The sequence below is a fragment of the Halichoerus grypus genome, chromosome 7 (assembly GCF_964656455.1).
Source record: "Halichoerus grypus chromosome 7, mHalGry1.hap1.1, whole genome shotgun sequence".
NCBI lineage: Eukaryota > Metazoa > Chordata > Mammalia > Carnivora > Phocidae > Halichoerus > Halichoerus grypus.
Genome location: NC_135718.1, coordinates 92,020,151 through 92,037,539, shown reverse-complemented (window position 1 = coordinate 92,037,539; position 17,389 = coordinate 92,020,151). Strand labels below are relative to the sequence as shown.

General features: G+C 48.9%; 1 protein-coding gene across 4 annotated transcripts in view; it reads right to left on the bottom strand.

Annotated features, from left to right (window-relative positions):
* Positions 1-17,389, bottom strand: part of SMYD3 (SET and MYND domain containing 3) — a 680,781-nt gene that overhangs the window by 81,515 nt on the left and 581,877 nt on the right. For all 4 annotated transcript variants that reach the window (XM_078077883.1, XM_078077886.1, XM_078077884.1 and 1 more), the window contains one exon: positions 15,804-15,978. In XM_078077883.1, the coding sequence (XP_077934009.1) occupies positions 15,804-15,978 (175 nt within the window). The remainder of the gene's footprint in view (positions 1-15,803; positions 15,979-17,389) is intronic.

Sequence of the window (17,389 nt, the reverse complement as noted above, 5' to 3'; positions counted from 1 at the left end):
ATTCAGAAAAGCATCTTTCAATATCAGTGATCCAGACTGAACATTTCGGAAAAAGCTAAATCACAACTCGTAAATTTGGCATATCTGGCAAATGGGTCTTTTGTGGAATTGAAATTTGGTGAACTGAACTTTTAATGAATTGGTGATCAGTAGTTGATTTTCTGCAAACTGACCTGACGCTATTTTATTTAACCTAGCTTTGCCTGGATTCATTTGATGAGGATCCTTTTTTCATACCATATCATTGGGACAATTATCTCCAGGGAACGTACTTTGGAAAGCACTATTCAGCAGAAAGGGAGTCAGATGCTTGCCCTGGAGATGCCGAAGAATATCCGACTTTGAGCATATTAATGAGAAACTGATTAACAGGGGAACTAATGAGAAAAGGAACTTAGGTTTTACCCAGATGTTATATTCCTGTAAATCTGCAGACTATTCCATTCATCCATCTCTAAGAGTGAATAATCCACATTTTGTATTAATTTAAAACACTGAAACATTATACTTTTTTAGCAAACTCATGAGCAAGAATGAAGTGTTTGCTTTTTCTCCCTCTACATTCTTTGCATCTGAGAAGCAGAATGTCTTCACGCTTTAAAACTCTCCTACTCACAAAGGCCAACGTGGTAACTGTCAGCAGAGTGCCCAGTAGGGGGGAAAGCAGCATTTAGGGCCGGAGCAAGGTCTTACAAGTCCACTGGGATGGAGAGGAGGGGCCGGGTTGAAAAAGGTCACTGCCGCCCAGCCCCGCTATTCTTGCTTTGGGGACATGGGTCCCCTGTCACGAGGGCTTCCAATTTCCCAAGCAAAGCTAGAAACCTAGGCTTTTTTCAAGTGTAAAAATCTCCTACTATTTAGAGATTTACAACTAACTACTGCAATTAAAAAAATATCATGCAACTGATTAGAAATACGTACTTTCAAATACATAGGAATGCATCCACGTGTGTAGATGGGCGCCTGTATCCCTGCTTATGTATGTGATACCACTTTGTGAGGTATCTGCACCTCACTTAGCTTATTCCACCACCTCCTAAGCCACAGAAAAAAAAAGGACAAGCTATGGAAGCTGTAATTGTCCCTCAGGATGTTCTCTTAGAGCCAGGCAGAGGAAGAAAAGGGCACCCGTCGTCCAGAACATAATCATAATCGAAGCCACAGACAAGTAGAGTTGAGCTGGTTTGTTTCTGTAGTTTGTGACTGAAACTGCAGAGGTTTGGGAGGGTTCTAGAACTCAGAATCTCAGCCAGAAGGGGCAGTGAAGCTCATCTGGACCACCCTCCCACCTGATACAGGAATTCTTTCTAAAAAATCCAGCAGATGGCCACCTACTGTGTGAAAACTTCCAAAGACGGGGAACTTATAACTAACTCTTCCGAACTGAATGGTCCATTTATGGCCTGAATTCTAAGCTGTTCACCCTAATAACCCGGCTGAAATGCGTCTCCCTCTAATCCCAGGTCCCACAGCCTGACCCCTCCTCCTCTTGTCATGAGGGGTCTACACCCTTCCTGCACAACAGTCCTTCAAATATCTGAAAACTGATCATGTGTCTGCTTGTCCTTCACAAAGTCTTTTCACCCCGTGATGAAACATCTCCATTTCTATCAACTACTTCTCAGATAATGTGGTTACAAAATTCTTCTCATCCTGGTCACTCTCAGCAAGAAACTCTAGACACACTGCAATGGATGCGTGCCTTCAATCCCTGGATGTTGACACTATCCTTGCAATGATGCAGCCTGAAATTATATTAGCTTTCTTGGCCACTGCACGGCACTAGCCCTGCTCAGCCCCCCAGATACAGCAGTTAGGATTTTTTATGTTGTATGAACCAAGAAATCCAATTCAGACTGGCTGACAAAAAAAAAAAGAAAAGAAAATCATCAGTCTACGTGTTCATGCAACTGCACAGCACAGAGGCAAATTCAGTTTTGGGCACACTTGAACGAAGTGACCGAGATCTCTCCATTCCTCACCTCTGCTTCCTGGATTGGACCTCCTTCCCTCTCTCTGAGGTCCGGAGACCTATGGCCCCATGCTTCCTCAGTTATGAGCAATAGGAAAGGGGAAAGGGGCAGTCTGCTTTCTCAGTACCTCAAATAAAAGCCCAAGAATGGACCATCATTTGCTCCAACTGGTCTGACTTTGGTCAGGTGACCAAGGAAATGTGATTCTCCAGCTTAAGCTAATCGTGGACTGCCCCAGTGACCCGTCACACACAAACTACACAGCAAGGACATCCGAGGTTCCATGAAGAAAGAGAACGGAGGAATCAATACTAGTGGGGCGACCAGAAATAATCCACTACAAAATACTAGAAAAATTCTCCAGCCTGTTATTGAATTTTTAATCACAAATTTGAAGTTCATCTTTTTGGTAGTCACTGAATGTTTCTAATTAAGGAGATACGTTTTGAAGTTTGGCTTCATTCCCCAAAGCATTAGGTTGTCACGCTCAGGTTTGTAAATCCTTACAAATTTGATGCCTACAATTTCTATCCATTCATCCCATGAAGTCTTCGATAAAAATGTTGACTTAAGACCCCTCCCCCCCAAAAAAATGGAGCTTGGAGGCATATCATTATATATTTCCCCAAAGGGGTCTATCATTTTATTAATGACTCCTATTGAAAAATAGCTGTTTGAGGGGCGCCTGGGTGGCTTAGTCGGTTGGGTGTCTGCCTTCGGCTCAGGTCATAATCCCAGGGTCCTGGGATCGAGCCCCGCATTGGGTTCCCTGCTCAGTGGGGAGCCTGCTTTTCCCTCTGCCTGCTGCTCCCTCTGCTTGTGCTCTCTCTGACAAATAAATAAAATCTTTAAAAAAAAATAGCTGTTTGAAAGGTATAAATCATCCTCACTAGACAACAGATTTCCATGTACAGACCTCTTCCCAAGCCGCTTGCTTGTGTCCTGCTGCTCTCTTGGGGATTTGAGAAGCCCACTCTTGCAGAACTTCATTCCCAACATAGAGCTTTGACAGTGCAGGGCTTGCTGGTTTTTTTTGGGGGGGGGGGCTCCCTTTACCACCTTTGAATCTTCTTTCTGACATTTTTACTCAACTCTAAGTGAAATAGTACAGTGGACACCTGTTCTTCTGGTTTGTCCATCATCCATGCGCCTCCCAAGCTTTTGAATAACTTCTGTCCCACACAAAACCCGTGTTACTGGTGGGGCTACCAGTGGAATGAGAGCAGGAGTTGACATGAGACCCAAAGATGCCACAAAAGTCCACCCCAAATACATACTTTCAAATTGAGAGCTAGCGGGAACAGGCCTTTTCTTTTGTCACAGAGCCAGAAGAATCAGGCTGGGCCTGTCACGCTGTGCGGAAGGACAGAAGGACTGAGAGAGACACACAGACCAATCTGATGACCCAGACTATACCCCTGAATTCGGTCACACCGTATCTGCTCTGGCGAGGCACCCATGGGGGCAGCAAACTCCCTTCTTGGGTCGGGCAGTCCAAGGCGGATTTCCGTCACTTGCAACAAAAACCATCTTGACTGATGCAGGGAGTAGGAAGGTGGGTGGTGTGGTTGGAAAGACCACCCAGCCCTCTATAGCGTAGTAATGGTCTGGACCCTCGTAACCAAGCAAATCTGGGTTCAAGCTGACTCCAACATCCTTTTTGTAAATACGACAAAAATAAAATAAATGAACGTGAGGCGTGAGTTCGAAGTCCAGCTCTGCCGTGGGGTGGGCATGTCACATTGGCCTCATCCCCCGCCTCCTCAGGTAGCACCTCCGAATCGTGGCTGTGAAGATCAGGACAAGCAAGCTCCCTGGTCTACCTAGGCTCTGAATAAATAATAGCAATTCCTTTTTGGTTGAAGGGAGTTGAAAGGTAGAGGAGAGTTCTTCAAGTCCTTTCACCTATTCCTCTCGAAAGATGCTGCTAACGAATGGCTGGCAGATGCTTTTACGATTGTTGGACCCAATTTATCTTACTTTGGGAGGATATTACAGCGATATTTCCCATTATAAGTGAAAGCAGATTTGCTCCTCTTTAACTCTGAAGGGCAGTGGGATAGTATGATTGGTGTCCTTTGTGTAGTAGGAGAGATTTCCATCATCCATTGCAGAGCGCCCCTCCCCCACTGTCCCCAGGCCCCCTGCCTGTTCAGGGACCACAGCCCACTGTCCCCCACACTCCAGTCTCCTAGAACCTGGTGGGGGCCACCTCCCTTGAACATACGTAGCCATAAGAATACTAGACATTTTTTCCAGCCAGTCTGCCGTCATGGGCTCAAGAGATCTGTGTGCTATCTAGCCCAAAGGATATTTGTCATGCTCCGAACGACCTGGCTATCTCAAACACTAGGGACTATCATTTGAGGGGCACTTACTCCCCATCTTTCATTTCCTTCAAGGACCTCTTACTGTTCCTTACAAATGCCATCACCATTCTCTATCGGCGATCGGATTTATGAAGGTTGACTGAACAGTTTTACCTAGAGTTTGGGGTTCATTCATCTGTCCCTGGAGAATTTCTGAAAACTCAGTATGGGATTCCCTTAAAACACACAGATAAATAGCATGTGTGTGTGCTGATCAATTTGTTTTTTAAACACAAAATTTGTACTTTACATGAAATTCAAACTGATTTTAGTAAATTCTCTTTCAGCCTTTCAAAGCCCTAGCCACCATTTCCCATTTCTCAGGCCCACCTGATTTTCTGCTGGCTCCCTACAGGGGAAAATGGGATTCTTCCTTTTTCTACTTTCCTTCCAAGAGCTGAGAAAAAGGAAAAGAGCAGCTATGTAGCTGCAGGGGCAGCCAAGCAAGAGATTGATTGAACAGGAGAAATTCAATGCATCCCAAAAGATTCCCTAGGACTGGATATTCTGCTGCTTAGGGTACAATTTGTTGTAACAAGAAACTGAAGATTTTCTGTCAGGAGAGTCAAAGAGCTCAGTGATGGCTTGTGAAAGTTAAAAAAAAAAAAAAAAAGTGAACCCCACGGGAAATGTTTTTATTTTGGAAATGTTTTCCTAAGTAGGAAGACTACAGGCCATTTCTCAGAGCCCATGCTCTTCATATACACTGGTGACCACAGAAGACCTGTTTTCCTGTGCAGGTGACCTAGCCCCAGGGGTGGACTATGGCTTTCATCTGGCCCCATAAGGAGGCGGTTTACTGGGAATCAGGTAAACGCAATAGAGGAAAATTATTTCCTGTGTCCTGTCCTAGCCTAGGGTCTCAAGAATCAAGGTGGGCATTGGCGTGGGAATGGATGGGGTTGGTCTGTGGCTGTGGGATTTTTGAGCAAAGAGGAATTGGTATTCTTGTCCCTGATGGGATGGGAGGTGAGGGAGGGTCAGCAATGGGCACAGCAATGGGTACGTAAGCCAGAATGAGGATGCCCTCAGAGCACAGGCTCAGAGGGACTTGAACACAGACCCTGGAATCAGTACCTAAAGCATCAGAGTTGAGGAAAAGGAAGACTTCCATGGAGCATGAGCATCTGTGGACTAGGTGAAAGCTACATGTGGGAACTTTTGTTTTCCTGGGACATGGTCACCAAGGGGGGGGCGGGCAGAGAGTTTGGGGCCCTTCAGTTTTGCTTGGAGAAAAGCTTTAAGTGGGGAGTTATCCAAAGGTGGGTGGCAGGTGCTGGTGGCTCTTCTCCTGGTTTGCACCTTTCCCAGGAGGCTAAGTGCTAGATTGAGTCATGCTTTCCTGAAGAGTCTGGCACCTTCACAGGACAGGGTCCTGGACTGCGAGCTTGAGTGATAAAGGAGAGGCTTGGAGTGTGAGAAGGAGCAGATGGAAAAAAGTGGTGTCAGATGGATATTTTACACGTTGCTTTCAAATAAAGGTTTGAGGACTACCAGTTACTTTAAAGAGTAAAGAGGGGGTCTATCCTTCAACTTCCAGCAGAGGTCTGTAATACATACAGACTACGGGTTGCGTCTGATCACATGGCCACTTGGGTGATTCCTCTAGAACCCAGGGCTGATCAGGAAACTACTTACCAGACCTTGGACCTCTGTCTGCCCAGATACTTCCCAGCAGATAAGTGAATATGAATCTGGAAGGGCCTTTAACAATGCAATTCAAAAACAAAAATCCAAGTAGGTAGCCAAAGCTGGCAGCTGGGTGGCTGGGTAGCCCATGGAGACAGAACACATTTTTTTGGTCAGATGAATTGGACAGAAGTGGTGTCCACAGGGAGTTTTCTGTTCAGAGATATTACCACTACAGGATATGTACATTTATGTACAAGGATAACTACAACCCACAACTGTGCAGAAGGGGATGCCTCTAAGGCATGGGACCCTGCTCTAGTTGTTGGCCTGGGTTCAAGGTCAATGGAAGGTGGAAGTAATGCAGGATTATTGGTCCTGATTTGAAATGAGAAGTTCTGATATTCACTCTCTGATGATGACAGAGGAAAGTTATATGCTTCTTGGGTCTTGGCCTACCCCAGGGGCCCAAAAAGGCAGGGAAGATTGTAGCAATGGATAGGGCTGACTCATGGCTGTTGGGTTTTGGAGCAAAGAAGAATTGATATCCTTGATCCAAGTAAGGATGGGAAGTAAGGGAAGATCTAAAATAAAATGCAAGTGATGTCATGTTATAGATCACCCAAGCCAGAATGTATCCAGCCACCTGACCTATACTACAGGCTTTCTTAACACCACCACGGTCCCAGGGTGCCCAGAAATGCCACTGCCTATCTATGTACAATTTTTGTTAATATCTAACCTACTTGGTCAGTTTTGGATAGGGCCAAAGAACCTGAAATTGTCCTAGGCAGATTATCTCACAGGAAAGAACCTTTATTTTACACATTTTATAATAAAGGTAGCTGAGAGCTTAAGCATTTGATTTTAAGGCTGTGTCAAAAGAGTGCATGAAAAAAAGCCATGTCAAATTATTACATTCCCCCCGCAGTGTCCCCTGGAATGCTGGCTTCTGGGAGAAGGCATCCTCTGGTGAGCAACTGGTACCCGCCGCTCATACTAGCACTGGGCTGGTCATGAGCTGAGTCTGGAGGTTTACCCTAGTTTACTCTAGTTTACTCCTAGAGACCCAAGCATACTAGCACTGGCTGCTGGGTACCCTTAGAGTTCCTATAGGCTCTGGAAGCAAGAAATGCCTTTTCCAAGCCAAACAGTGACTTCCAGTAGGCCCAGATACACAGAAAAGGAGTGTAGGGGGAGTGACCCTTGGAACTGGTATTCTCCAGGGATGGAGAATCAGGAGACCATGGCCAAGCTGGATTTAGCCAGTGTTATGAGCTGAACTGTGTCACTCCAAAATTCCTACGTGAAAGCCCAACCCCCAGTACCTCAGATCGCATATGTGGAGGTAAGGCCTTTCAAGAGGTGATTAAGTTAAATAAGGCCCTTGGGGTGGGCCCTAATCCAACATGACTGCTGTCCTAAAGAAGAGGAAATTTGGATACACAGGGACCCCAGGGCTGCAGGTGGGCAGAGGTGGGACCATGTGAGGACAGGGAAAAGATGGCCGTCTTCGAGCCAACGGGAGAGGCCTCCCAAGAAACCACACCTACTGGCTCCCTGAACATGGTCTTCCAGCCTCTAGAACTGACAGAAAACAAATTTCTGTTGTTAAGCCACCCAGGCTGTGGTATTTTGTTACGGAAGCCCAGGCAAACCAACACAGCCAGATGTGGCTGGAGTACAATATGGCGGAGCTAACTGGGGATGCTAGCTCGGAGAACATGGTAGAAAAGGATTCACGAAACCAGAGATACTGACTCTTCTATGTGAGACTTTGACACAGAAGAATGGTCAATGAAATCTTGAAATCGATTGGTAAATCCCAAGAGACACAAGTACTCGATCCACAGAAGAGACTCTTACTCCAGCACTGTTAAAACCTCGTTCAGGGGCACCTGGGTGGCTCAGATGGTTAAGCATCTGCTTTCGGCTCAGGTCATGATCCCAGAGTCCTGGGATCAAGTCCCGCATCGGGCTCCTGGCTCAGCGGGAAGCCTGCTTCTCCCTCTCCCTCTGTCTCTCCCCCTGCTCATGCTCTCTCGCTCTCTGTATCTGTGTCTCAAATGAATAAATAAAATCTTAAAAAATAAAATAAAATAAAACCTCATTCAAACTTGTCCCATCAAACCAGCCTTGATTTGGCTCAAGCATTCCTCCTTAGCTTCTCAAAATGCCTGGCTTTCTGGAAAGACCCAAGTGTGACACACAGCTGGCTATTGAGGACTGCCTATAAGCTCCACCAGAGTCAGAACTCTGCTTTGTTTGGTCTGTCTCGTTCGCCCATAGTTACCACAGTGCATGTAGCGGGTCTCAATAAGTACTTATGTTGAAAAAATGAGCATGCGCCTGAACTAGAAGCTTGAGATGTCCCCATTCAAATGATCCTGTGCCTCCAGAAGGCCATGCAGTGAGCTCTTCATCAGATGTGGAAGATGGGTAAGCATTTGTAGTCCAAATGATATCCCACTCTGTCTCCTACCACCAGGCATGACTGAAAGGCCATCTTCCACTTCTCGGAAACAAGTAAGGTGGAGGTTCCCGCAGATGTCTGACTTCCTCCAGGCTGCCCCCCTGGTGTCAATGGGGAAGCACGCCCACAGACAGGCGGGAGGACAAGGGCACAAGGGCACAGCCTACTCATGTGGGGGAGGAGGAGGAGCCAACAGCTTCTTCATTTTCTCATCTGAGAAGAAAGCAGTCTTGGACAATATAGTGATATAATAATACTCATGACATAGGAGGAGTTGGTGGAAACAAGTTCAGTAGAGGATTTCTAAACTATGATCCAAAATAAAGCAAGGGTAGGTAGGGTAGGTAGGGCCTCAGAAAGATGGTCAGGTAGTGGGCGTCCAGTAGCCAGGGGAGACAGTGTGGAATTCTGTGGCCGGAGCTGACAGAAAGCACAGGTTGGATACGTGTTCTGCTACGTGTGGCACATTGGAGGCGACGCGTGGGTCCCCTCTCCCCTCCCCAGTCAGGGCTGTTCATGCATCAGCAGCACCCCATCACTGTGTGTCAGCCTTAAGTCAGGTGGGAAACAGCCAAGTTGGATTAGGGCTTGGTCTGTGAAGCCACCAGACGTCTCAAGCCTGTCTGCCGTCCCCCAGAGCTCTGTCAGAATCCAGAACCTGTTCAGGTGCCGGAGGCCCAGGGTGCCAACCATGAGACCGAGAGCTGCCGCACCCAGGAGAGTGGGTGGGGCCGAGGCCCCCTGCCTCCTGTCAGAGGGGCTGGAGGGTCAGAGCTCTACGCCAGTGCACAGGCTCTTGGACTCCTCTTCCATAACTAAGACCATGAAGCCGGGGCACTCCCACACAGCTCGTGGGTTCAGGGCTTACCTATGTCTTGGCCCAAACCTACAAGTGGCGTGTTGAGCAAGATGGCTAGGCCTGCAGGGCGACGGGGCACATTCAGAGGAGCGGATCACTGTAGGAGAGAGAGGTTCGTTTCTCAGCCTCCCCTAAAGAAGTCGAGTACAAGAAATTGCCCATAATGCTCTCCTTTACCCCCCAGCAACAGCGTCCTGTTAGCTACAGGTCATCCATCCTTGAGGAACACAGGAAATTAGGTGTGTGTGCAAGTCAGTGGTTTAACGAACACGTGTGCAACTGCATGTGGAGGCTGTCGCTGTCGCTATTGCTGGCTCCTGTTCTTCTCCATCTTCCTCCACCTTCCTCCTCCCCCCCCACTCCTCCACCTTCCTCCTCCTCCTCCCCACTCCTCCCCCCACTCCTCCACCTTCCTCCTCCTCCTCCCCACTCCTCCACCTTCCTCCTCCTCCTCCTCCCCACTCCTCCCCCCACTCCTCCACCTTCCTCCTCCTCCTCCCCACTCCTCCCCCCACTCCTCCACGTTCCTCCTCTTCCTCCCCACTCCTCCACCTTCCTCCTCCTCGCCACTCCTCCCCCCACTCCTCCACCTTCCTCCTCCTCCTCCCCACTCCCCCTCCACTCCTCCACCTTCCTCCTCCTCCTCCCCACTCCTCCACCTTCCTCTTCCTCTTCCTCCTCCCCCTCCTCCCCCCACTCCTCCACCTTCCTCCTCCTCCTCCCCCAACTCCTCCACTTTCCTCCTCCTCCCCCTTCCCCCCTCCTCCTCCCTACTCCTCCTCCCCCTCCTCCTCCCCCCTCCACTCCCTCCTCCTACTCCCCCCTCCTCCTCCCCCCTCCACCCCCTCCTCCTACTCCCCCCTCCTTCCCCTCCTCCTCCCCTTCCTATTCCCCCCTTTCCTCCCTCCTCCTCTTCCTCCTGTTTCCTTTGTTGAATTTCTAGACTCTGAAGTAAAAGAGCCTTTGGGAATTGAATTAAAAGGCCTGATATTAAAAAGTTTGAATGAAAACTGCTTGGGCCTTGAGGGACTAGTTTGCCCACTGTGGGGCAGGTGGTCATCCCCCAGTGTCCAGACAGGGGCTGTGGCTAAGAAACCAGTCTTCGAAAATTGGTAGCAAAGGAAAAGAGGCCCTGGCTAGGTCCATCAGGTAACTCAGTATTTTACACAAACACACAGCTCAAAATCTTGGACAGGGGTTTGGCCAAAGAGACTTGAATGGGAAATTAACAGTGTGGAAAACAATGATTAAGGGGCCAAAGGATTACTGTCCACAACCACGGGCAGAGAATAAAACATTTGTTCACTCACTGGGGGAGACAGTTCTGTAAATCTCACTACGGAAGACAGGTGGCCAGCAAGGGAAATGACCAGAACATTGCACGGAGTGCAGGCACTCAGGCCCCCTCCTGGGTAGAGACCTAGCTCTGGTGTGTTCTCTGGGTCCCACTCTGTGACTGCGACAGAGGAAGGTTCCACCCTAGACACGCCAGCCAAGGACCCTGCCATCTAGGCGTGAGCTTCAGTGACGGGTACACGGACATAAGCATCATCACAGGGCATCCAAACCACATCTGTGGGGCGCAGAGATGCGGGTCGGGCACAGGCAGGCCCAGGTAAGTGCCCGGTGAGTGACTGTGCCCAGCGCTCTGCTGCGTCCGCACGATACCTGCACACCCCACTGGGTCCTGGACCACCACGTCATATCGATCGATGACAAAAACACACAGAAGAGCAACTGCAGGTCTTCAGAAGAGAAGTCGGCTTGAAAACAGCAGTGGCGGGTACGTGCATTTTATCAACCTATCTGCGAAAGCTTCGGGGGGGGGGAACGTTCAAGAATCACTGGCAAAATGAAAACGGCACGGCTGCTGTGTGACCCCTGGCGATCTCGGAGTCCCAAACACCTGGCTGGGAAACAGGTCACACGCATAGACTCCCAGAGCCTTCCACTCCCGCTCCGCCGCCACGACGGCCAGCAAGGCACCGGACTCCACATGAGCGGAGATCATGCTTTTCAATCCACGAGGGGGAGTCACACTGCTCCCCAGTCTGATCCCACACCCACTTGTTCGAGTCCCTTCGCGGTTCATGTTATGCTCTTCCCAGGACACTCACAAAAATGTCCTTCCCGCCACCACAAAATACTATGTTGTCGGTCAATACCAGCAAATCTCATCCTGTAAGAGCAGGCTTTGGTCAAGGAAAAGGGGAAGACCCCTATATATTTTGAGATGAATTCAGATCAGATATAATCAACATCATGTCACCCGTTCTCAGTGCTTTTGAGGAAAGTGACAGCTTGGTGGATGGCGGACACAATTTGGGGGTTGCTATCTCCAGTTAAAATGAACGTACATTTTGATGCAGTGAGTTAGCATTTAGGAATTTATCACATGGATTTGCCCTATAGAGTTGGTCCCATCAGTACACAAAGATTCAACTATGTGGATGTTACTGGCAGTATTTCTTGATACAGTAAACGGAAATGGAAATAGTAGGGGCTAGTTTACAAATTATGGTACATTCCTAAGATGAAATTCTATAGACCTGTTAAAAAGGAAGGTGGATATTCAGGAGCTGATCTGGACTGATGTCCACGCTTTGTAGTAAAGTGAAAACAGCCAGTTCCAGAACAGGGGATTTTCTTCTCTCTGCCCACTCAGTAGACTTCTTGGCTTTTCTTTCCCTTCTCCCTTCCTCACCCACCACCTCACTAGACACATCTAGCAGATGCAGACTGGAACTGAGTCTCTCCACAAGAAAGATGAGACGAGGAGAGACAGACAGGAGAGGGAGAAAAAGGGAAGAGCCCGAGTGAGCAGTTTTGAGGAGAGAAGTGAGACAGAGGGAAAACAAAAGTCTCTGAGCACGTGAGAACCACTGGGGAAAAGAGAGGAGAAGAACCGGGGCTTGAAAAAATTAGGCAAGTGTGTTACAAATGGAAGTTTATGTACACACACTGAAAACTTCAGGAAAGAAATTGAACCATGGTTATCTTTAGGGAGTGGAACAGGAGTTTGAAAGATGTGGGTAATTTTTATTTGTGTTCTTTAGGAAAGTGCTTTCCTAGAAGTCTATGCTATTCTTAAACCAAAAGTTAAGTTACCAGAACACGTGTGGATACACCAAAAGTCCTCCTCAAAGCCTTAACAAGCCTCTGTATCTCTAGATCTTTCTCTGGGTCCTAAAGAAAATCAAGTTTGATTTTATATTCAACATAATTTAAATTTTAAGTTTAAAACCATACTCTGTTTTGTTTTTATATTTCCTTCTTTTTATTTTTACACAAATGTGTAGCAGACACCAGCGATATTAGGATCCAGAGTTTCAAGGGCTGGTCTGGTGACACCACCATAACCCTTAATGCCTTCTTCAGCAGGAAAATGCTTCCCAAGCTCTACATTACCACTGGCAAATGAACTTTTGCAACTCAATTCATCTTGTGGTTAAGATTATTTAATTACATTTTTAAATGAAAATTTATGAAATACGTTTAAACTGCTTTCTTTCTGCTTAATGTTCATAGTGCTACAGGACAGATGACCACACATATATAATCACAGATGCTCTCAGAAGAAACAGTATGAGCTAAAGATGATAAATTTTGTTGTGGGTGAATTAATGCCAACCTACTTCATGAAACAAAGTTTTTTTTTTTTGAAGATTTAATTTATTTATTTGAGAGAGAGAAAGAAAAAGAGAGAGTGAGCGAGCACGAGCAGGGGGAGAACGGCAGGCAGAGGGAGAAGCAGACTCCCCGTTGAGCAGGGAGTCTGATGCGGGACTCTATCCCAGGACCCCGGGACCATGACCTGAGCTGAAGGCAGACGCTTCACTGACTGAGCCACCCAGGCACCCCGTGAAACAAAGATCTTAATACTGTGTTGCGTCATAAAAGAATTTCCTTCTATCAAGTCAAAATAAATGACGGCAGCAAGAAGGGAGCCAAGAGCAATGCGGTGATTTGGATAAAACCAGAATGTGGACACCTTCTCCGTTAAAGTCAGTAGTTAAAATTTAGCCCAGGTCCGGAGGGAGAACATCATCCCCAGAGTCCTGACCTCAGTCTAGCTGTTGCAAACAGTATATTAACACTGTAAAACTGTTAGAGCAGGTGGCAGTCCCATCGCCTCTCAGTAACTCATGTCAAGCTAACTGCCCACGTCCTTGGCTAAAGGGGACCCGAGGGCCCACCTTGCGCATCTGTGGGGAGACTGAGTCGGTGGCTGGATGCCCACAGGCTCACACACATGTGGGGGACGGAAACTGCCACCAACTCTCGGATTCCTGCCTCCACATTGTTAAAGGGCTTGCAGAGCATCTGACCCATTTGTTCCTTGTTTTCACTTTTGCTGAGCTAACAGGAAGAAAGGCCAAGTACGCCAGCATCCCCCTCACTGCCCCATTGGTGCTGGGTTACTTCCCCTACAATAAATACTGCTGCAAGAAAACCGGTCAGAACCCACTGGTTCGAAGTGGATCGATCAATGAAGACGGGATTTCTGGAAACATAGACCACTGCACAGCTACTTCTTAACAAGCTCCGGGGAAGAGAAACTGAGGGAGGCTAGGAAATCTGTCACCCGGCGTAAGCACAGAGTGTGATCTGCCAAACACCAGGAAAATATAACCAGATGTATTCCAAACAACATGGAGTCCATTCCGGTGGACATGGCCTCACGAAAAAGGCCTCTCTGTTTGACTCAAGTCAGTTAATTAAGGGGTAAATTAGTCCTTCAGAGAAGCCATGATAGGTGTGGGGAGACGATTCAAAATTGTGTGCAGAAGCAGCACCATCGAGGTGGGGGACCAGTGTCGAGTGTCTGTGGTCAGAGCAGCCCGGAGGGCAGCCTAGGTGGGGGGATGGGGGCTGGGGCAGCCAGAGCGGGTGCAGGTACAGCGCTAGCCAGAGTGTGGGGCGAGGGGCTGCGGGGCGCCTGCAGGAAGGAGGGTCTGCCTGGCCTGCGTCTCCCGGCTACAGTCCATCCGCTCAGCCCCTGGTTTGGCTTCCCGAGACCCAGCCCTGGGGTTCAGAGAGGCGACACCAACCATCCCAACCTGCCTCTCATTGCAACACCTAAGCTCAGAGAACGAAGCCTTATCTCTTTGTGCTCGGTTCATATTTTCTGAAAACCCACAAGATTCATCATCCCGAGCAGACATTTGACGCTCATGGGAAAGTCTACCGTCTCAGCCCTGAAGGCAATCGCCTGCAAGTTTGATGCGAGCTGACTCACAGTCTGGATTCCAGAGCTGTTTGACCGCAAGCAGGGGAAGGAGCCACCTTCGGAAGCTCTGAAAACACCCTCGGGGGGCACCTGGGTGGCTCAGTCATTAAGCATCTGCCTTCAGCTCAGGTCATGATCCCAGGGTCCTGGGATCAAGCCCCGCATCAGACTCCCTGCTCAGCGGGAAGCCTGCTTCTCCCTCTCCCACTCCCCCTGCTTGTGTTCCCTCTCTTGCTGTGTCTCTCTCTGTCAAAGAAATAAAATCTTTATAAAAAAAAAACACCCTCGGGGCACCCTGGGGCCCGGGGCCGTGGCTGGTCTGTGCACCCTTGCTGCCCACCCTCCTTCACTTAGAGCCCCTCCCCTACCTGTTGCCCCCCGTGGGGGAGGCTGGGAGCTGGGCTGTCCCTCTGCTTGGCCCCTCAGGGCGGACATCGTGTTTGCCTGGCCTTCAGTGCCACCCAGAATGGTGCCCCCGCTCTCAGGGACCTCCCCCGCCCCCTGCCCCCCAGGCTTCAGGGCGCCTTCCCAGCGGTGAGGGACCTTGTCCTGTGCTCGAGATGGTTGCTCCCACCTCAGCTGACGGTATGAATGACGCCGTGCCCTTCCCTCTGGACTGATCTGCCTCGACTTCCAAACTCACGTTCTCGACCCTCCGCAAACGGGGTCCCGCACCCACCAGCACCAGACTTCAGCGCTGCCAAAGCTCCTGTGAGTTACAAAGGCATCGGGGACAACACACCCCTGGTCTGAAGGAGGTGCGGACAGTCAAGAAACAAACTAAGTAGCAACTGCTCCTTCACCTGACTCCCTGACGCATTTGAGCACCGAGGTCTCCCCGCTCTCCTGCGTGGGTCAGAAGGCGGTTATGGGGTCCCTTGATTCCAGTGAAGCACCCCGGGAACCATAAAGCCCTGACAAACATTAGAGACCACCATCAGTCAGCCAGACCGAGGGCCCCAAAGGCAAATGACACAGCCCCCCCGGCCAAGCTGCGGCCGAGCCCTGGGCCCCCGCGGCTGCCCACCCCCCGCACTCTGCCTCGTTGCTGCAAGCAGCACACAACACTGGAATCCCCGACTGCACAGAGACAGCATCTCATCAGTCTCCACACCCCCACAGAGCCTGACATGCGACAGGAGCCTCAGGAACAACGAACAAAATGGGGACACGCAATAAAAAGTGGCCATCCGAGTGACTTCAGGATGTCAGTCTTCCGGCCCAGAGAAGACACTGCAGCCTCGATTCTGGCCCTCTCCTGGTGACTCACCTGTACGGCTCCATGGTCCGGATCCCGTAGAACAAGGCCTCCTCCAGCAGACCGAGGTTGATGCACGCGTCCATAGCACAGTCGAGCACCTTCAGCTGGTAGATGTTGATGTCGGGAAGGCGTTCGGCGTTGCTGCTGATGATCGTCTGGCACATGGCCAGCACCTGTTCCCACTCTGTTATTAACCTTAGTTAAGGATTCATTGTCTTCACCGAGAAAACAAGTAAAATGAGATTCTCTACAAGGCTGAAGAGCTCCCAGGCACAGGAGGGAAGGAAGAGCCCATTATTTTACACAGATGAGCTGCCTGAAAACATACTTGAGAAACAAAAACGGTTAAGTGGCATCTCAGAGAAGCAAATTCTGTTTACATCAACAAATCATCTTCCAACCAAGCCTGTACTTTGGGGGATCAGGATTTCCAAAGAACCCTTCTTTCTTCGTACTCCTATATGGATTCTTTTTAAAGCCAGCCATGAAATAATGCAGCTGTGTATTAAGCTGAACTACCGATTTGGTTAGTTCAGTTTAAATTATGTACTGTGTTAGCTTCTGTTACAAAACGGATCTAAAATGGAAGAAACTTCAGACGGATTCCATTTTAAAAAGGAGGAGCTCATTTTTGCCTCTGTGTCATCCGAACCTCAGGCACACAGGAAGCCAAGTACACGACCCACAGGCACGAACGAAGGAAGCAACTTGAAGAAATACATCTCCACTGGGTCTCATATTGAAGTTTTTTTTTATTATAAAACAAAAGGGATCCAAGCCTATACTTAACCAAAAAAAGAAAGATATTCTTATTTTGAACCTCCAAAGTAAAAGATAGTATTAAGAACAGGGCTCATGCACATAAACTGCAGGTTTAAAAAGGGCAGAGAGGGGCGCCTGGGTGGCAGGGCTGGCTAAGTGTCTGAGTCTGGACTTGGGCTCAGGTCATGACCTCAGGGTCGTGAGATCGAGCCCCTTGACAGGCTCCGGGCTCTGCGCTCAGCATGGAGTCTGCTGGAGATTCTCTTTCTCCCTCTGCCCCATCCTCCTGCTCTCTCTCTCTCAAATAAATCTCTAAAAAAAAAAAAAAAAAATTAAAAAGGACAGAGAGAAGACCCAATGCCCACTTATGAGCAACTCTGAGTCACTATGAGTCCATAACTTCCTCTCGTGGAGCCTTGGTGTGATTGCCCTTTTTTATTTTTATTTTTTTAAAAAGATTTCATTTATTTACTTGAGAGTACATGCTCTCAAACGGGACTCGATCCCAGAACCCTGAGATCATGACCTGAGCCAAAGGCAGATGCTTCACCGACTGAGCCATGCAGGCGTCCCGTGATCACCCTTTTTTAAAACTGCTAGTATTCCCTGTCCTCTTTGGGAGGCAGCCAGAGGCCTGAGGATGTGCCGTAGGGAGCGTGGAGTGTGCCCTGAATGCCCCGCCGCCCGCCGCTGAACACCATGGAAGCACAGCTGCAGGCCAGAGTGCGGGCTCCTGGGACACACACACTTCTCTTCTTGCGCTGCTGCTGGGGTGTTAGGTGCTGGGGAGGTACAGGCCCGCCCACCCCCCTTCAACCCGCACAGCTCCACAT